Source organism: Colobus angolensis, unplaced genomic scaffold, assembly GCF_000951035.1.
Source record: "Colobus angolensis palliatus isolate OR3802 unplaced genomic scaffold, Cang.pa_1.0 Scaffold11, whole genome shotgun sequence".
Taxonomy (NCBI): domain Eukaryota; kingdom Metazoa; phylum Chordata; class Mammalia; order Primates; family Cercopithecidae; genus Colobus; species Colobus angolensis.
Window position 1 is genome coordinate 414,608 of NW_012112030.1, and position 21,111 is coordinate 435,718.

The window sequence follows — 21,111 nt, forward strand, 5'->3', positions numbered from 1 at the left end:
CAAATGTGTGTGTTTGGATCCTTGGATCCCATGACTGCACTCATAACCTTGGTGAAGAAGAGGGCTGGGAGTAGGAAAGAGGTCAAGGTTGGCTTGATCTCTAACCTTATAGTGGGAAATTGTGACACAGAATATTCAAGAGTGGGTGTGGGTCTGTTTGATTTCAGGTGTGGCTGTGTAAATAGCCCCTGCATATATTTTTGTCTGTTCAGAACTGCCTGTGTGTGTATTTGTAGAGTTGTGTGATTCTGTGTATGTGCATGGGGAGTGGGAGAGGGCCAAGTGCACATGTCTGAATACTTGTTTCTATATATAATGCATGTTTCCATTTGGGTTTCTCTCCATTTGTGTTGTTTGCCTATCTCTTCTGTAAGTCTCTGAAAGTCCCACATTGGCAAATAAAAGCCACTGGGATCAATAATTCTCCTGTCCTGATGGGAGACATGGAAGCCCACTGAGAAATCTCTGAATACATGTTCCCCAAGAGCTTCCAAAAATAAATAGGACAAAAGAAGAAATGGGGCACACCCATCTTCTTCACAGAGAGGGAAACTGAGGACCAGCAAAGGGGAATATATGACTGGCATACTATGGCAGAAGTAAATATTGGCTGAGCTGTTCAAACCCAGAATAGGATGGGTTTCTTGTACTTGGGAGCTGTCTCTATGCCTCCAGTATGATGATTTTTCTCCTTTATAATTGCTCTTCAGCTGTTTTTGATCCCTAGGTAAGGTCTTATTTTGCCATGCCTAACAGTCAAGAACATTAAAGAATTGTTGAAGGTTATGCAGTACTATTTGGGGACTGTGTCTCCATCTGGCCTTTTAGTTAATCAACCCAAGGCCAGGCAAGGCTACATCCTGTGGACAGAATACTCAGAGAAAATTCCCTCTAACTTACGCAGGATGTGAGCACATTCCACACACTTTTCCATGCACTGGTTGAGTGCCTTTGGGGGTGGGGGGTGGGGGGGAGGTGGTCGGTAGGTGCTTATTTTAAGGCAAACTTTTATATATTTTTTAAACACAGGAATAAGGTTTGTTCATTTGCTTGGCAGCCAAGGTAAGGGAAAAATTAGTTACTTCACAGTTTAGCACTAATACTTGTCCAGTTCTTTGTGGCTGCCTCTGCCTGATAAAGCAGCACAAAGGGAAATGATATGTTCCAGGTCACGTCTGAATGGAATGAGACTTTCGCCATAGAGAGCCTGTGTCAGGCAGAGTCCCAGAGAGAGTTTGGGGGAAATTCTCAATGGACTGAAGGCCCTCCATTTTTCTATCCTGTACTACTATGTAACAACTCCACCTCTGATATAAGAGTGCGTTGTAAGTATTCTTCATCAGCGTAGGTTGATTGTGTGAATATTATAAACCAAAGTTGTTTATATTTAGCAAAAATACCAAAATTCTTAACTAACATTGTAGACGTTCATCTCCACGAACTGTTTAAGATAATGACAAGGAAAGGTGGTGGTAGACATTTCAGTTTATAACATAGCAGGGCTGGGCTGCTGCTCAGAGACAAGGAGGCCCACAGTACTGGGTGGGAAGATCCCAGAGACAGAAGTAGGGCCAGCCCCCCCCCAACCCCTGTCTCCCATGAGCATCCAACAACTGACGGTTTGGGCTCCTGGCTATCACTTCATAAATCAGAGTACATCAAATTGAGAGATAAAAACCACCTCCCATTGGCCTTCATTGTCCTCTTCCGGCTCAAAATTCTGTGGGAACCGCTCCTCCCCACCCACCCCCATACATACTCCACGGTTCGCTCAGCTGACCACATGTCCCAAAAAGCTGCTGCAGCCTGACCAGTCCTCTTGGAGCCAGGAATCAGACAGGAATCAGAAGAAAAGATGATTTGATTTGCTCCTTTCCTACCCTCCCTTTCTCTTTTTCTTGCAATTCTCTGTATACATGGAGGAACATCTTTCTAAAGAAGCAAGTGTTTGCTTTTGGTCCTCAGTCCCTGAGTAGTCATTGGGCAAAATGTTTGTTACAAAGGAAATGGGGAGCTTTAATGGGGCTTTCGAAATTCAAACCCTCCCAAACAGGATTTAAGGTCACCCAGTGTGAAAGCTTCAGGTGTTCTGTTAGATGCTGGACAGCGATATGTGGTGGGAAGAGGAGGGAATAGAACACTGAGAAATAAAAAACCCTGGTTTCAAGAATCTTGTATGTTAGTGGGGGTAGGGTGTATAAAAGTATCGGAACAAAATTAGGGAAGAGTGACTTAAATCAGCCATTCATAAGAGCCATTATAAAGTTAGAGACACACTCACGAGGAAGGCAGTTCTGGATTCTCAGAACATCTGAGCTCAGAATCTACCTTTATCCTCTTCCTGGCTGTGGGAGGGATGCTGGGCAGTTCATATCATTTTTTAGTGCATTTTTCATATATAGAATCAGGATAGAAGGTACGTTTGGTCTAATAAATATACTCTAATAGAATAATAACACAGTCATTACAAACCCTTCTTGAAAAATATTTAATAATTTAGCAATGCAATGTTAAATAAAAATGTAGGAAAATCTCTATTTTGAAAAGAATTATATATAAAATAGAAATACAGAAATGTTCACTACACGACAAAATTATGGATGTTTTTAATTTTTTTGTATTTTCCTGTTTTCTGCAATGCCTATTTTTTACTCATAAAAATTTAATGTTATAATGTGATGAGTCCAGGATTGTTATTTCTTTTTTCTGAGGATGATTGAAGTATTTATTTGTTCTGCTAATCAGGTCTTCATTATTGACATGAATGCATACTTGACCCCACTGTTGACCTCTCATGCATTCAACACACAGATATTGGGGGTTTGCTGCTTTCTAGGCACTGAGCTGGGTCTTGGGGGTCCAGACACAAAAACCAGACTTGATTTTCATTGTAAGGATTATGTAAATAGTTACAAAGTAAAGCCTCTAGCCACATCCACTGCTCTAGGGAAAGTAAAAAAGCCAGTCTGGTCAGAGGGTGGGAGTGAAAGGATTTTGTGCAAAAATGAGAAAAAAAAAAAAAAAGTGAAAATGGGGCTGGTTGCTAATCTCCCTGAATCAGGTCTTCCTGTGGCAACCTCATTCTTGGACTTGACGTGAATTCCGAGAACATCCGAAGCATTGTGGCCAACTGTAAGTCTAAAACCCCTTCTTAAAAACCAATGAAATATTACACATTTTAAATATTATGCACGTCTAAGAACTAAATTTTGCACAGACCATGGACTCATTCAGCGTTAATAGAGAAGTTTCTTGGAGTAAGAATCTAAGGGATGTTAAGGGAAAAAATTAATCAGTGATATGTGTTAAAGCAAGATAAGGAGGACTTTATTAAGGACCACTGTGAAAGGTATGGAGACCATTGTAAAGGGGTCTGGCTGTTGGGGAGAAAGATCCGCTCAACTGTGAACATAGCATGGGCAAGTGGAAATATATAGCCAAGGAACAGGGTGGGGGGTCAGTGGATGGAAAATTACTAAAAGGAACATCGGGGTAAGGGGAATTCTGGCTAAAATGACCTCAAGGTCTCTTGCTGAAGATAGGCCAGGGTGAACATGCATCACCAGGGACATTTGAACTGAGTGCCCCCATTTTTTTTCTAGGAAAAAGAGAACAAGTTATTATTATTTTTTATTATTTTCTCTTCTCTCTCCTTTCCCTGTTTCCTACCTAGCCCTTTAGGAATGCAAATATAACCTTTCACTTCCCCCTCACCAGACATTCCCTGCAGGGCAAGTTCTTCTAACTGTGTGCTCCAAGATAGATCTCTCCTCCAGAGCTGACAGCAGATTTGCAGGCCAAAGCATACCCACCAGGGAACTGTCACCTCTAGCAGGTGGCCTGGAACTTCCACCCTCTGGGAATTGCCTCAAGACTTTCATTCACCGGAAGAGCATATCAAAAGCATGCCACTTGATCCCTTTTCCAACTTATTTCTGCCCAGGAAGGTATCAACTCAACTGTCTGGTGGATAAGACACCAAGCTTGCAGGAGGAACTCCTGCCCTTGCTCACTTTCCCCCTTACCTTGTAAAAGTGTCTCCAGAGGTGAAGCAGCACATTTAAAGTCAAAGAGTTTTGTGCGCCTTCCCCAAGCTCACTGCAGAATAAATTCACTATTTTTGTACCAAGCCTCCCTCTTGTTCATTGGATTCTGCATGTGGTGAGCAACCGACCTGCATTTTGGTTACAACATAGTGGAGGATGAGGAACCTTATCAGCAATGAAGGGTGATCAGGTATGAAGAATGGGAGATTATTTGCGAAAACTAGACCTAGGAGTACACAGATGGACCTAGGAGAAGGTTCAAAGCCTGATTAAAGTTTGGCTAAGCAAAGACTCTTTGTCAGGGGAGGCCAGTAATAGTCCTCACATCTATACCAACAGTATATTGATAGTATTGAGTGGTAGCTATCTTCGAACTACAGCTCTATCAAATTTCAGATGACCTTAATATCTCGTAACTCTTATTTGAGAACTGAACAAAATGCCCTCCATCAATGAAGAGACTTGTCAAGAATTAATATAGTGACAGAGCTAGGGCTGGGACCTCGTCTTCTTGACACCTTATCTGGGGCTCTGTCCTAATGGACCAGGTCAAGATGAAAAGAATTTCTTCTTATAGGGCAGTTCACACACCCTGGAACTGAATCCTAGCTTGTAATGTCACTCATCCTACTAAAAAAAAAAAAAATTGATATTAGGCTTCTATATTCTGCTATCTACCACCATCCTGTGTCTTCTCCTCCCTTCCTTCTTTTACAAATAGAGTGCTTCCGTGGCAATCAAACTGACCATTCAGTCCTCTGGTTGTAAAATATCAAGATGGGATCAGAATGAGAAGAGGGGAAAAGGAAGAAGATGCAGAGGAAAGAAAGGTAAAAATACACTACTTTTAAAAGAAAAGGAAAAAACGGTACGTATGCATATTCAGATTCTCAAAGAGCCAAAAAGGAAACACAGGTGCATCTTTCAGAGCTCCAGCACCAGATCTGAAGGCAGCAGCCTTCTAAAGACCATCTAGCAGTCTCCACAATTGCCTACAGTCACGTTTCTGTAACTCATTCCTCATTACTGGTACCTCCTGGCCCTTCTGCTCCACCGTTAGCTGGTTTCTACAACGGGTCACAAGGTCACAGATGATGTTTATGACTTTCTCCTCGCGTCTGTGGTGAATTCTGATGCCTTTTAGGACCTGCCTCAGATAGCAAGGATTCTTAGCCTAGTGTAGAAATACATTTCCTACATGTTCCCTAAAAAAAAATCACTGTTACACTTCAATTAGACACCTAAATGTGTGTGGCTAGTACCTCAGTATACACTATCCAGCCTCTGTCTTTGAAAAGCCTTTGCAGGGATTGAATGTGGCACAAAATAGATGAAACAGTTATGGAAAACGTTACGTTTTTATATCAGAGTTGAGAACCTTGCGGCTTGTGAATATGTGAACTCGTCTAGGTTTTTAAACAATTGCTGTGGCGGCTTTGTAACGTGTCAAGTGGGCCAGCCTGAAATATGTTTCCCAGAATTCCTTTCCCTGCATGTTCCCAGTTAGAGTGGGGAATAAGAGACATTTTTGCTTGAAATTTGGAGGACAACAGTGAAGCAACAGCTGTGTTATTTTTCACTGTCAGAAGGTGGGGCAGGTGCTTCTGCAACTCAGGCACATTGTCACTCATTTGTGACTCATGCCCCAGGGGTGGCGGCAGGTGGGCCTGCACATGTTCTGCTTTTCCCTGAATCCTTCGCCAGCTTCTCTGATTCCCGGACCAGGTATGTGTTTTAGCTCCAGGGCACAGGGAGCCACCTTCCCCTTTAGGACAAGCACATCATCAAGGCTGGAGGCAGTGAGGACACAGATACAGGTTCCATTCTGCCCTGAGGGGCCCAGCTTGTCTTTGCCTTCTCCCACGTTATTGATGCCTTCCCTGGGACCCCGGAGTTCCAGCATCCGACAGAAAGACAGTAGCCTTATAGAGACTCTTAATCAGCTCCCATGATTGCATAGGGTCAAGTCCCTGTAACTGATTATTTACTACACATACCTCTTAGAGGTTCTGCGTTTCTGTTTGCACCCTGACCAATACAGCCTCCTTGCAATGTACACAAGCTTCGAAGACTCATTGAAAACCTGGAGTAAGAAATGGGGACAAGACCCCTGCAGTTCAGCCTGGGCAACAAGAATGAGATCTCATCTCTTAAGAAAAAATAGGCTGGGCGCAGTGGCTCAAGCCTGTAATCCCAGCACTTTGGGAGGCCGAGACGGGCGGATCACAAGGTCAGGAGATCGAGACCATCCTGGCTAACATGGTGAAACCCCGTCTCTACTAAAAAAAAATACAAAAAACTAGCCGGGCGAGGTGGCGGGCGCCTGTAGTCCCAGCTACTCGGGAGGCTGAGGCAGGAGAATGGCGTGAACCCGGGAGGCGGAGCTTGCAGTGAGCTGAGATCCGGCCACTGCACTCCTGCCTGGGCGACAGAGCGAGACCCCGTCTCGGCAAAAAAAGAAGAAAAAGAAATAATAATAATAATAATGAGCTGGGCATGGTGGCTCACGCCTGTAATCCCAGCACTTTGGAGGCCGAGGCAGGTGGATCACAAGGTCAGGAGATGGAGATCATCCTGTCTAACACGGTGAAACCTCATCTGTACTAAAAATACAAAAAATTAGCTGGGCGTCATGGCATACGCCTGTAGTCCCAGCCACTCAGGAAACTGAGGCCAGAGAATTGCTTGAACCGGGAGGCCAAGGTTTCTGTGAGCTGAGATCGCGCCACTGCACTCCCGCCTGGGTGACTCCGTTTCCAAAAAAAAAAAAAAGGAAAGCTGTCCTGAGGCAGTATGTGTACCTGCATGAAAACTGGAGTGGAGAGAGTAGCTGACAAAGGTTACCTGGCCTTCCTGACTTTTCCTACTCGGCAGATGGACAATGATAAGAATAATGGCAACAGAGCCAACCGTGACTGGGGCTTGTGGGGTACCAGTTACTTTTCACATTATCATCAATCTGGGTGATAACCTGGCGGGTTAGATGCCATCTTCTCCTCTTACAAATGAGAGACGTGCGACTGAGAGAAGTTACAGGACTTGCTCTACGTAACACAGAGCATAAATAGGGTCATGGGATCCAAATCCAGATTTTTCTACTCCAAAGCTTGCAATCTTTCCCTCTGCCTCACTGCATAGCCCCTACAGTTCCCTAACTCACAGGAAATTCTTGCGTCCTTTGGTTGACTCTATTTATAGTCTTTCTAAAGAGGAATGTGTTGGGCCCTCTTCCTGGCATGAAATCTATCTTTAAAATTTCATTTATTAATAAACACATAGGGCCTGTTGTGTGCCGGACACTAGTCTGAGCAGTTTACAAATATTAACTAATTTAATGTTTACAGCAACTCTGTTATATTACTACTGTTAATGTAGTAGTAATAGGATTACTGCCATTTTACAGAGAAGGAAATGAAGGGACAGGGAAGCTAAGTGTTTTGCCCAAGGTCACACAGCCAGAAAGTTTGGCGGAGTCAGATTTCACACCCATCACCATGTATTGCTGCCCTTTCCTTCAGAGATTCGGACTTCTCATCCTAGCCTGTCTCCTCCTTCCTGCGAATGCCGAGAGGATGATGGGCTCAGGGGCTCAGAGCTCCCCAAAAGGAAGGCCCTGGGAGAGCCTGAATCTTTATAAATGTCCATAATGAGGCGAAAGCTGGCATGGCCCAGCTGTGGCTTCTGGTGACTGTCTCAAAATCAGTTCTGTCTCAAAAAGCAAGCCCTTCTTTATTTCCAGTGTTTCTAAAGTGCTAATGGCCTCCACAAAGGCTCCTTTCTTTGAGATTGAAAATCAAACCTCTGATGTTCCACACCTGAGTCTTGGTGGCCTTAACTTTCCTCTCAGCAGCTTCCTTGTCACCTCACTCCTTCTGATCTCAACAAGGCTGCACAGATCTGTCTGAGGCAGAAGCCACGAGGCAGCAGGTGGAGCTGTCTTGGTTGGCTGAGAAGCCAACTTCTGACTTCTGACTTCTCCCCCGTCAGAAGTCACATAGACAATCAGATCTGAAACCTCTGCCTCTTGAAGTCACTTGGGTGCGACAAGACGTAAGGCATTCCACCTTTAAGAGATTCTTGTGTATGAACAAACAATGTCATGGGAACTCTTCAGGACTATCAGCCATTCATACCTTGCCATTGGCTTTTCTCCAAACGGCCTTGAATAGTACTTGACGTAAGTAAGGCCAGGGTGGGAGAAGGGTATGGAGAGTTAGCAGGAGGCCCCCAATGAAAAACATCCTCTGCTCTCCAGTTCTTCAGAGGAGATGCCCTAATAATGGCATAGCAGTGACCAGCAGCCACCAGGGCTCTGCCGTTTACTACTCAAGAGACCTTCGGCAATTCACTTACCTGCATTAGTCAGTTTCCATAATTACACACTAGAATTAACAATAACATCTACTCCTTCGGGCTGTTTTGAGGATGCAGCATTGTGGGGTATGCGAAAGGTATAGTTCAAGGTTGGGCATTTAACATCAGCTCAAGAAATGTTAACTATTGTGATTACAGAATAGGCCCCAGTTTAAGTGCAGTTTATTTTACACAAACCCTACTGTAACTAGGAGCTCAATGTTATATTTCTCATTTTATAGGTTAAAACATTAGACAGGCTAAATTAGTTGCTCAAACCACACAGATAGTGGTCAGAGGTGTACAGCGGGACTCAACCATTGTTTTCTGCCTCCCAATGTAGTGCTTATTACACTGCCTAGAGAGGATGTTAGCAGCCAGGCCCTCCTCACCTCAGCCCAAACATAAACAGACAGACAGACAGACACACACACACACACACCCACACACACGGTGCAGTTTTGCCTTATTCCTGGGCTCTAGGAAAGCAGCCTTCACCACTTGGTACAGTGTTATCCAGTTTAGTAGAGTAATACCAGGGAGCTGAGAGTCACCACGTCCTTCACAAAGTCAGCCATGGGGGCATTTGCCAGTCATTTCTTTGTCGGCAAAGACAAAAGCTTTGAAGTTCAGCTGAAAAATGCAATGGGTGGTGGCCAAGCCTCAGCTGAGAGTGTGAGAGTCCTTATCACGATCCGCAATATCATATTCCCACAATTGGCACTGGTCTGCTACAAATAAGGAAGTTATTTCCCAAGATTAGTTAAAAAAAAAAAGAAAGAAAGAAAGAAAGAAAAGAAAAGAAAGAGAGTGGGAGGCTGGGCATTTCAGCATTGGGCTGGGGAGGAATGAGGAAGACGGCAGACATTAAAATAGCAGCAAATGAATACTATGTGCTTTCAGACATGCTGCAAGATTGGTAATTCTGCTGAGATAATTGCCCTTCCCCAGACTACTGTCTTTATCAGGGAAAGAAATGATTGCTATGTGTGAGAAATCACACTGCCTCTTGCTCCGTGAGAAGTGGCAGTGATTAATAAGAGACCAGGCTTTCAATTTGCAAATATCCCATGCATGCCCCGGACTTCAGGAGTACAAAGACAGCTTCCAGAGAACAAGGAAACATGATAAACTCTTCCTTCACAGACCGGGAGACAGGCACCTCGTGGCACGACTCAGTCTTCAGTATCACCTTTCATCTTCCTGGAAGTCCGGGTTTAAATTTTTATGACTTGATACTATTGGCTGCTTGGGGGCTTTTTCTGGGCATCAGAGAGTTTGCCTGCTGGTGAGACCACTGGACTCCACAGATCTGGGTGTTAAGCCAGGGTCTTAGGTGGTTCAGCCTCTGTTCTTTCTCGAGAGCTATCTCCAAATGTTTGCAGACAGTAAAATCTGATGATTTGACTGGCTGATCTCTTAGGTCTCTTGTGTCTCTGGAAGTCGCATCCTGTGAGTCTCCCTGCACACTTAGGAGGGGCAGAAAACCGTGTGGTAGCAGAATCAGGGTCCTCCAAAGATGTCCACACCCTGATCCCTGGAACATGTGGACATGTTACCACATGGCAAAAGGGATTGGGCAGATGTAATTAAAATAAGGATCTTAAAATGGAAATTATCTTGAACTATACAGGTAGAACCAATGTAATCACAAGAGTTCTTAAAGGCGAGAAGAGGGAGGCTGGAGAGTCAGAGAAGGAGAGGTGACAAAGGAAGCAGAGATCAGAGTGATGCAGTCACTGGCTTTGATGATGGAGGAGGGGGCCAAAACCAAGGAATATGGGTGACCTCTAGAAGCTGGAAAAGGCAAAGACACAGATTCTCCCCTGAAGTCTCCCAAAGGAACCAGCCCTGCTGACACCTTGACTGTAGCCCAGAGAGACCTGTTTTGGATTTACGACCTCCAGAATAGCAAGATAAAAATTTTGTGTTGTTTTAAGCTACTAAGTTTGTGGCAGTTGGTTACAGCAGCAATTAGAAAACTGACATTACCAGGAAGGCCTGGACCAGATGATGAGGGTCTCTTACTCTGACACCCACCACTTAGGGTATCTGCCTTGCTGAGGCTAAGACCCAGGGAAACAGTTTGCCTCACTTTCCACTAAGCTAGAAGATCATGGCCACATTATCGTGTGAAGAAAGATAGAGGCCGCTAATTACCCCAATGGTCACTATAGACAATTAATGCAGATAATTTGGGGGCTGTGCATGTACTTGTCAGCTGTCAAATTGCACAGACTAACTAACTAGCATTAACAATACTAAGTATAATAATTGAGTACTTATATTCCATCACAGCTTTAATACTTAGAGCAATTATAAGAGGTGGATACCATTAGTGTCCATTTTACAGATAGAGAAACTGAGTCATAGAGAGGCTGAGTGTCATATGAGTAAGGCATATTGCTGGAACTCCGGCTAGGTCTACCCTAGTCCAGATCCCAACCTCTTACATAAGAGAATTTATCTCCCAGCCCCGGAATTCCTTATGCACCATGGCATCCAGTGAAAGAATCAGCCCTGTAGAGCTGTGTTCTGAAACTTTGACAGACATCAAAATCACCCAGAGAACTTGTGGAAACAAATTCCTGGGCTCTGTCTCCAGATGTTCTAATTCAACAGGTCTGATGAGGGGATTAGGAATTTGCATTTCTGACACATTTACAGGTGACCTTGACACTGCTGGTCCATGGACTGCATTTTGAGTAGCAAGCCTCTGGAAGCCATTGCATCCCAGCCTCCAGGTCCAGTTACATCAAAACCACAGTGGAACCTTAATCCCATTCCATGACTAAACCAACGTTTTGTCAAGTCGAAATAAAGATAACTTATTTTGATAGGACATTGGGAAAAATGGGTGCAAAGGCTAATGTTACGCACATTTTTGTCTGCCTGGACTGCAGGAATTGTGTAGTGACCACATGATTTCTCCAGCTTTAGAAGGGATGTTGCTTACATAATAATAAAACTGTTTTACATTTTTAAAATAAGGTAATTTAAAAACTATGCCTTGATACATAAGTTAAATTCATAAATATATCTTTATACAATGTGGACAATAATCTAGCCAGAAAAGACATATATTTGACTAAATATACTTTATATTCAAAAGTAGTCAATGAATGCCTTGGTCTGGGCACCTAAACAGAGAGTTAGAAAATAAGGGATGCATCTGCTCTTGAGAACACAGAAAACAATTCAAACCCTTCTAGCCCTAAACTATAAATGAAGCCATTGGTTCGTAACTTCACAGTTAGGTTTTCATGTTATGGGAGTAGAAACCTTTGAGATGCCTGAGGGAGGAAAAGATGGACAAGAGAAAAAGAGAGACTGAGAGTGGGTGACCATGCACCTGTAACCCACCAACCTGCCTGTGGAGGAGGGAAGGGAAGGGAAGGAGAGAGAGAAGAGCAGCACTCACAGGACAAGCTGTCCCTTGAGCCCCCAGACCCTGTGTGTTTAGGACGCTTTATTTTCTATGTCTGGCCTTTGAAAATGCAATGGATTTAATGAATCCATTAATGAATTTATTCCTGGATTATATCTAGAGAGGGAGGGAGGAAAAGAAGAAATCAAGCTCCAGATGGGAGCCTTGATTTGTGTGAATGGGCTCTCACATTAATATTTCTAAACAGGAAATCCTAGTAGCCCTTGGAGGTCTCTGTCAGGATCTGGGTCGGTTTAAGCATAATCTCCTGCTCTCCCCCAACCCTCCACCTCATTCCTGCCCCTCCTCCCCCTCCTGCTTCCATCTCTTAACATGCAAGTGACCAGCTGCCTGCCCCCAGCACAGCTATGCATGTTTTGTTTGTGTGTTTTGTTTTACTCCATCTTTGTCGCTTCCATCAAACAGGAAAGGAAGGTCACTTCCAGGGTTTCCTTCCCAAGGTGTTGGATTAAGGGGCCAGTGAGAAGGGAAGGGGAGGGAAGGGGAAACAGCTGCCCCCCTCATTAAAGTGTTTTTTTTTTTTTTTTTCCTTGAGATGGAGTCTCTCTCTGTTGCTCAGGCTGGAGTGCAGTAGTGTGATCTTGGCTTACTGGCTTGAGCCGCCCCACACGTCCATCCTTTATTTTTTTTTTTTTTTTTTTTTTTTTTTTTTTTACGGAAGATCTATAAGGCGAATGCATCCAGGATAGAGAATTAGATGAGAGACAGCTTCACTTTTTTGCTGATTGATACACTATTAGCAACTATTGCTTGACAATCCTTCTTTGCCATGGATTATGGAATAGTGATGTACCATGGATTTATAGACTCTGTAATATTTGGCAGTAAGACCTAGGCTACCAAGGACCTGTTAATCAAGTTCTCCTTATTTATTTGTGTATGGATTAATTTAATTTTAAAGAAAGGTGCCTTAGTATGGTTTATTTTCACCAAGCTGTCTTCTCTTTGGCTCTTGCTGGTCCAGCCTAAGAGGTCCTGAGCCCTTGTTTCTCACTTCCAATGCCTCCATGTTGAGACATGAGGTGACAATAGCTCTGTTTATTATATGAGTAACACATAGATGCTTCCTGCACCTATGAATCCCCCGCACCACAGAGGAGGAAAATCAATGTCTGACAATAAGACTAGTGGCATAATTTTTGCCTCCCTCTGTCCCTTTAAATGCTTTAGATGATGAAAGATGATGGCCAAGGAACTGTGGGGAAGCTGGAGAAAACATGTTTTCTCTAATCTGGGGGTGACAGCATCCCTCGTGGAGAAGATACAATACCGATTTTGTTCAATTTTCTTTTTTTATGGAGGGAAAACTCAGGGAGGTCAGGCATAGGTGTAATTGGGGCAAGTTGGAATAACTGGTTTACCAGAGGAATGAAAAAGAAGCTGGAAAAGCAGCTCCAAGTGCACTTCTCTTCCTCAAGCTCTCTGGACTGTGCCTGGGTTCCTGGTGGCACCCTGCCAGAGCTGGCTAGAGATGCTTTAGAGATGTGGTCCTTTCAGCAGCAACCTCTCTTCCTCTCGAAAGAAAGCAGCAGCGGGGCCTGAGCCCTAAGACTTGGACAGACTGGCTAGAATCTTTACCTGGCTGGCAGGGTGTGTCAGACACGGCTACTGCTAGGATGCTCTCCTCACATTTGGCTTCCTGCATCTATGAACCCCCTGCACCACAGAGGAGTAAAATCAATGTCTGACAGAGAGACTAGTGGCATATTTTTTGCCTCCCTCTGTCCCTTTAAATGCTGTCCAATGGGGAAAGTTTTTCCCTGACCTAGATGAAAATCCAGCAGGTGTCTTTGTTTTGTGTTACTCATATAATAAACACAGCTATAGTCACCTTGGGTCTCAACCACAAAAAATTAAACTATACAGTCCAAAACATGAAATTGTTGCTTTTGCCCACAAAGTTGGAGTGGTCTGTGATAATACAGTGGCATGTAACCTGAACAAATGGTCATAAGTCTTCAGATGGTTAGGTCCCGTCTCCACAACCACTTTGTGTACTTAGCTAATCTCAGAAACCAACTTTCAGTTCCTATCCCCAGCTTTCCCCTCCCTCCCATCTCCAACAGCTGAATTTCTTTCCCCCAGTTCAATTGCGTTCAGTACATATTTAGCGAAATGCATAATATGGACATGGCACCATGTTTGGTGTTGTGAAGAAAATCAAAGATCAATAAAAAATGTTTCTTGATTTCAAAATATCTCTATCTCTCTGTTAGCTCCCTCCCTCTCTCTCATCTACCTACCTATCACTTATAAATTGATAAATAGGTAACTAGAGAGTAGTTAGCTAGAAAGGTAAGTAGGTAAATAGACAGATAGATTGATGGATAGATATATATACTGTGGTAGATACCATTCATAGACACGATAGCTAGATAGCTAGATACATACACGCATACATACATAGAGATAAAAATCTATTCTTATGGGAATGTGATCTCTAGACAGGTGCATCAGTATCACTTGGGCGCTGTGTGAAATGCACTCTAAGCCCTACCCTGGTTCAGAGTCTGCATGTTAACAAAATCCTCAGGCAATGGTGCACATTAAGCACTGCTATAAAAGAGTTAACCTTGTAGGATTAGATAGATAGTAAAGAAGGCAGCTTTCAGTTATATAATGAGTGCTCTGGGAAGAAGACAAAGATTGAGTTAGGAGTATAAGAGGTTTACTGGGAGATAATAAGAAAGATAAAAGTGATAGGAAGAAGAGTTCATTAGGGAAAACATTCAGATTATGATGCTGATCTGGCACTTGTGAAAGGAAAGGGGAGGGAGAGGGGTTGGACAGAAAGAGTCTCAGAGTGCAATGCAGATCTTTCAAAGTCTTGGCCAATCTGTTGGGGAAATGTAGAGCAAAGATTGCCCATTAGTGGAAATCTGCACTGGGGAGAAATGGTCTTTGTAACCCTGCTGTGCTCAGAGAGCTACCCTGAAGGAGTTTGGCCCCTGCACTAAAGCTGAGGCAGAGCCAGAAAGTGACAACAGCTGGAGGCGGTCAGCTAACTGCACTCTGGCAGTTGAAAAGCAAGTTCTTTCTTTAAGGAAGATTTGAGTAGTATACCTCCATGGCTACCACATGTGGCATCTGAAGGTAATTTTGCAAGAAACCTATAAGAACTGGCAAATGCATGGGAAACAGATTTAAGGAAATACCACATTAAAGGAGGCCTGGGTTTTGTGCTTTTCCTGGACTGTTTATGTTGTACTCTTATTCTTCAGGGAACAATCTCCCAGAAAGCCCCTGAAAGACAAGCTCCAGAGAACTCTTTCCTCTGGGGAGCCCAAGGAGAACCCATGTGAACGAATATGGCATCCTTATACTTACAAGATGCATGAATCAGTAGGCAAGCTCAGTAAGTCCCAGCCTCCCCAGGAAAATACCTGATCCTAACTGGCAGCCTCAGAGCCAGAGAAGAAAAAAAGCCCACTGGAGATGAAGCAGGGATGGCATAGATATGGGGAAAGGGAATGCAAGACCCTGCGATTCGCCAGTGATGCCTTCACATACTGATTTTCATGTTCATGCCCTTCCTCACTCATGCACATCTGCAAAGACAGCCAACAATATGCACAGTCACACACAATGAAAATACTTACGTACACCAAATTCACATCCACCTTCACGTATAAACTCTTAAAAAGCCGTATGTACACACACTTCCCAAACCTTGACCCAAGTTTGTGTGTCTATGCCCTGCTATTGCAACACATACTTGTGCACCCAGGACCAAGTTTCCAAATCACACCCTGTGGATAGAGACATTCATTGACAAGAGGTCCTAACTTCACGCATATAAATCTGAAACAATATACAGAAATCAAAATAGACAACGAAAACAGACATTCAAAAACACAGCCACTTTATGATAATTTAAAACCAAGAAACTTCTGGAGACTGTGTCTGGCAGTTCCAGACACACACCTTGAAACAGATTTCTCTTGGTTACCAATGCCTGCTAAAACCCTGCAGGAGTAGAGACAGGGCAGGGGTAGAGACAAGATTCTCTAGTGTCCCAACCTAGAAAGATTAATATGTTATATCAGCCATCCTCCTGCCTCCTGCAGCAGGGAACTAAAGTTCTCAGGCCAGATGTTGGAGTGAGGGAGTGCTTGTATCAGAAAAGGGATTATGCATTTCTATAGAGGAGTGAAACATAGGGTACAAGGGCCAAACTCTGATTGTTTGAGTTTGAGTTCCAGCATCATCACTTTCTATCTGTGTGAGCCTGGGTGAGTCTGTCAATCTCTCTGTGCCTCAGTTTCTTCGTTTATAAAATGGTGATGATAACAGTACTTACAAAATAGGTTGCTGTAGGAATACACAGAGACAATATTTGTGAAGTGCTGAGAATGGGCTGGTGCAAAATAACAGCCAAGTAAGTATTGGTTGTTACTATTCCACTCTTGGGATTTCTCCAGCCTTGGAGATTGGACAGCCTCCCTGGCTCCCTCTCATAAGCCACCTCCACCCTCAGCCTCCTTCATGGACCTAAATGCAGTTGTTAGCTCCAAGATTCACCAGACAGGATTCGCCCTCACCAGGATTGTAAAAATCTCTTCTCCCCTTCCCTGGTGTGGTTTTTGCAAATGGGATTCGTTGGAGAGGGTGGAGGGGTTCTGTTGCGTTGAGACCAGACAGCTCATCTCCCGACTAGGCTGCTTGCCTGGGCTGCCACTGGGTCCATACTGGAAACAGGCTAGGGCATGCGAATCCTGCAAGCTTCCAACCCTCTGGTACATTTTTGTGGATCTGCAGGAAGACGGGAAGAGAGATGCTTCTCCGTTGATATATGTATTTCAAGGTCCGAAACTACGTGGGCCCCCTCCCTTCTGTAATTCTTCCCAAAGAAATACCGTTATTTCTCCAAAATAAAAAGGACTGGTGTCTCCCGTCTCTGTCTCTCATACTCCGACTCAGCTCAAAGCCTCTTCCCTTTAGCCCAAGGCACTTCGTTCCCCCTGGAGTCCACTCGGCTTCCAGCGGGTTCCCAGGTGAACTGAAATCCAGAGCTATTCTCATCTGGTTGCCCTGGGAATTTCAGCGCTCTCGGTACAACCTGTTCCTCCATCCTCCCCAGTCCTTCCCTCCCTCCGCTGGGCTGCATCCTTCTCAGCCCCTCCTTTCCCTTGCTAGGGGCACCAGCTGCGCCCTTCGGGGAGACACTGGCTGCCACAAGACCCGGGAGGGGAAGCGGGAGGAGGGGGAAGGGAAGCAGGAGGAGGGGGAAGGGAGAGGGGAAGGCGGGGGAGGCGCCGAGGGTGGAGGCCAAGCGCAGCGCAGCCAGAGAGGGACGGCTTGAAGGTTGCATCTGCTGGAAGGAGGCTTTTCGGCTGCTTGGTAACGGGCTGCCAGAAGAGAGAGAGGCAGAGAGCAGGGCAGCGCCTTCTTGACGTCAGGGCCAAGCGAGGGGATCGCGCCAGCAACCCCAGCTCGCCCCAGAGAGGGCCCGGCCGACCGCGGGAGCGGAGCCTGACGGGAGGTGCCCGCGGAGCGTGAGTAGGGGGCGCGGGAGCAGGTCAGCTGGGGCGCAGCATGCCCGCTGCTCCCGCGCCATGGAGATCGCCCTGGTGCCCCTGGAGAACGGCGGTGCCATGACCGTCAGAGGAGGCGATGAGGCCCGGGCAGGCTGCGGCCAGGCCACAGGGGGAGAGCTCCAGTGTCCCCCGACGGCTGGGCTCAGCGATGGGCCCAAGGAGCCGGCGCCAAAGGGGCGCGGCGCGCAGAGAGACGCGGACCCGGGAGTGCGGCCCTTGCCTCCGCTGCCCAAGGAGCTGCCACAGCCTCGACGGCCGCCTCCCGAGCACGAGGAGGAAGAAGGCGACCCCGGCCTTGGCACGGTGGAGGACCAGGCTCTGGGCACGGCGTCCCTGCACCACCAGCGCGTCCACATCAACATCTCCGGGCTGCGCTTCGAGACGCAGCTGGGCACCCTGGCGCAGTTCCCCAACACCCTCCTGGGCGACCCCGCCAAGCGCCTGCGCTACTTCGACCCCCTGAGGAACGAGTACTTCTTCGACCGCAACCGGCCCAGCTTCGACGGTATCCTCTACTACTATCAGTCCGGGGGCCGCCTGCGGAGGCCGGTCAACGTCTCCCTGGACGTGTTCGCGGACGAGATCCGCTTCTACCAGCTGGGGGACGAGGCCATGGAGCGCTTCCGCGAGGATGAGGGCTTCATTAAAGAAGAGGAGAAGCCCCTGCCCCGCAACGAATTCCAGCGCCAGGTGTGGCTTATCTTCGAGTATCCCGAGAGCTCTGGGTCCGCGCGGGCCATCGCCATCGTCTCGGTCTTGGTCATCCTCATCTCCATCATCACCTTCTGCTTGGAGACCCTGCCCGAGTTCAGGGATGAACGCGAGCTGCTCCGCCACCCCCCAGGGCCCCACCAGCCTCCCGCGCCTGCCCCTGGGGCCAACGGCAGCGGGGTCCTGGCCCCGCCCTCTGGCCCTACGGTGGCACCGCTCCTGCCCAGGACCCTGGCCGACCCCTTCTTCATCGTGGAGACCACGTGCGTCATCTGGTTCACCTTCGAGCTGCTCGTGCGCTTCTTCGCCTGCCCCAGCAAGGCAGGATTCTCCCGGAACATCATGAACATCATCGATGTGGTGGCCATCTTCCCTTACTTCATCACTCTGGGCACCGAGCTGGCAGAGCAGCAGCCAGGGGGCGGAGGAGGCAGCCAGAATGGGCAGCAGGCCATGTCCCTGGCCATCCTCAGAGTCATCCGCCTGGTCCGGGTGTTCCGCATCTTCAAGCTCTCCCGCCACTCCAAGGGGCTGCAGATCCTGGGCAAGACCTTGCAGGCCTCCATGAGGGAGCTGGGGCTGCTCATCTTCTTCCTCTTCATCGGGGTCATCCTATTCTCCAGTGCCGTCTACTTCGCAGAGGCTGACAACCAGGGGACCCATTTCTCTAGCATCCCTGATGCCTTCTGGTGGGCAGTGGTCACCATGACCACTGTGGGCTACGGGGACATGAGGCCCATCACTGTGGGGGGCAAGATCGTGGGCTCGCTGTGTGCCATCGCTGGGGTCCTCACCATTGCCCTGCCTGTGCCCGTCATCGTCTCCAACTTCAACTACTTCTACCACCGGGAGACGGACCACGAGGAGCCGGCAGTCCTTAAGGAAGAGCAGGGCCCTCAGAGCCAGGGGCCGGGGCTGGACAGAGGAGTCCAGCGGAAGGTCCAGGAGTCTGGCGGGAGCAGGGGATCCTTCTGCAAGGCTGGGGGGACTCTGGAGAATGCAGACAGTGCCCGAAGGAGCAGCTGCCCCCTAGAGAAGTGTAACATCAAGGCCAAGAGCAACGTGGACTTGAGGAGGTCCCTTTATGCCCTCTGCCTGGACACCAGCCGGGAAACAGATTTGTAAAAGGAGATTCAGGCAGACTGGTGACAGTGGGGTAGGGAATGGGAAGCTTGCTGAACATGGATATTTACATTATACCGCAGAGTATTTGAAGTCACACTGTAACCTCAGTCTACCCCTCTCCTTTCACTCCTTTCCTCCCTCCCTCAATCCCCCCATTTTCTCTCTTCTTTCCATGACACCCAAGGGTCACCTATTTTTAAAAAGTACCACATTCCATGACGCAGGAGCTGTTGAAATGGTGAGCGCTGTGAGATGGATGTATTTGTAGCCAGTCTCCTATACCCCGCAGAGGGATAACCCAAACAAAAATGACTCTAAATAGCCCAGATCCCAAGAGATTATGTAACTCCTCCATCCACGTGTTCCAAATTTGCTTTACATATGATTACATTTGTGTATAGGGGAAAATATTATTTTTATGCCTGGTAAGTGGCTTTTTGTACTGTAGTTTAGATAGAGATATTTTGGATATATTTTCAAGATACATGTTATATTTATGGAAGAAAGAGTTGTCTGATGTTTTTCTGTGATGCTTATATTAGAGCCAGAGATCTTGGTATGGGCTGTTGTGGTTCCTGTGTCTCCAAGCCTCTGTCTTTTCTGGGATGTGGTATTGGTGCTTTGTGTCTAGGGCAGAGAATGTTCTTGAAGAAAGGCAAATCTGACGTTTTCTGTGCGCCTTAAACAATTCTTGTAACTTTCTTCGAAAAGCATTTTAATGACATTGGAGGAATACTTCTGATAATTTATTCTCTTTATTTTTAATCCCAGGAAATAAAAGGTTACCTTGTTGAGGCAAGTGTTAGTTTTTCTGCAGCTGATATGTTTTCTGACATTTTAAAAAATAGTCTGTCACTGTCTGTTTCTGGTTTTGAAGTCAGAGCAAACGCATTGACTGGGGTGAGAGGAAATCTGAAAAGCTCATGATTTGCTTGGCGACGTCTTTGCAGTGCACCCCTTGGTGCCTCATAGACAATGGTGGATGAGCTTTGTCCAGGCTGTTTATGGCACGGACGCCCCTGTGGGACGCTCTCTGAAGCAGTAGTATTAGCCCTTATGGTCAGCTTGGAGTATGGAGGGCACTAAAATGAAAAGGGGGATCAGCCCCCTGATAGTCTTGCTGGGTCTCCCGGCACTGGCTTTCATTCCTTTGTTTGCAGGTTTTAAGCCCTCCTCAGGGTGGCTCTCAGCAGCTCTGAGAAACAAGCCTGATTCTCACAGACATGAAGCAGTCCTGGCAGCCCCAGTGTGCAGTCACAGAAGGACCTGTGCCGGTTGTTCACTGCCCTCCTGGCATGGCAGAGGAGCACGCAATGTGTTTATGACAACAGCAGCAGTGAGAGGCCAAATGGAAGGATTTGCTTGATCACGTTAAAAGCTGTTTTCTACAGACTGTGGCCTTGCCCCAAGTAATCCCTAAACTCAGAACAAATCCCCTTGTTCCCTTGTCACTGGAAGGCTGTAGCAAAATATTGCAGTGGGCACAACACTAGCTAACATTTCTCTCTGGGATTAGCTATCTGCTGATAGGAATCTGTGGGGCTCCGGATTCCTGCTGCTGCTTTTTCTGCTGAACAATCCAAAGCTGGGGCTGTTTTACATTCTCACCAGGGCAGGCTAGTGGGCTGGAATCACACCTCCCCCAGGACAGCAGCGGCCTTCATGTCTAGATCTCAGGGTGTGTCCAGGTATCCCTGTGGGTGAGGGGAGATCTATAAATCAATGGTTGGGAATTGTGGGTTTAAATAAAATGGCCAGCGCGGTAAGGAAAGCCAGGGTCTGTGAGTGTCCAAAGTCGTTTCTAGCCAGAAGCTTTCAACACCAAATCTGAGGAGGAAACAGAAGGATTGTGAAGACAGGGCTCTGTTGATTTTCATTGCATGCTAAGGCA

At 46.5% G+C, this 21,111-nt stretch overlaps 1 protein-coding gene across 1 annotated transcript; it reads left to right on the plus strand.

Annotated features, from left to right (window-relative positions):
* The first annotated feature begins 17,402 nt into the window (after window positions 1–17,402).
* Window positions 17,403–20,019, plus strand: KCNA5 (potassium channel, voltage gated shaker related subfamily A, member 5). Its single transcript, XM_011951621.1, has one exon. It carries the CDS (start codon window positions 17,403–17,405, stop codon window positions 19,218–19,220), a length of 1,818 nt encoding a protein of 605 aa, XP_011807011.1. The 3' UTR covers window positions 19,221–20,019.
* The last annotated feature ends 1,092 nt before the right edge of the window (window positions 20,020–21,111 follow it).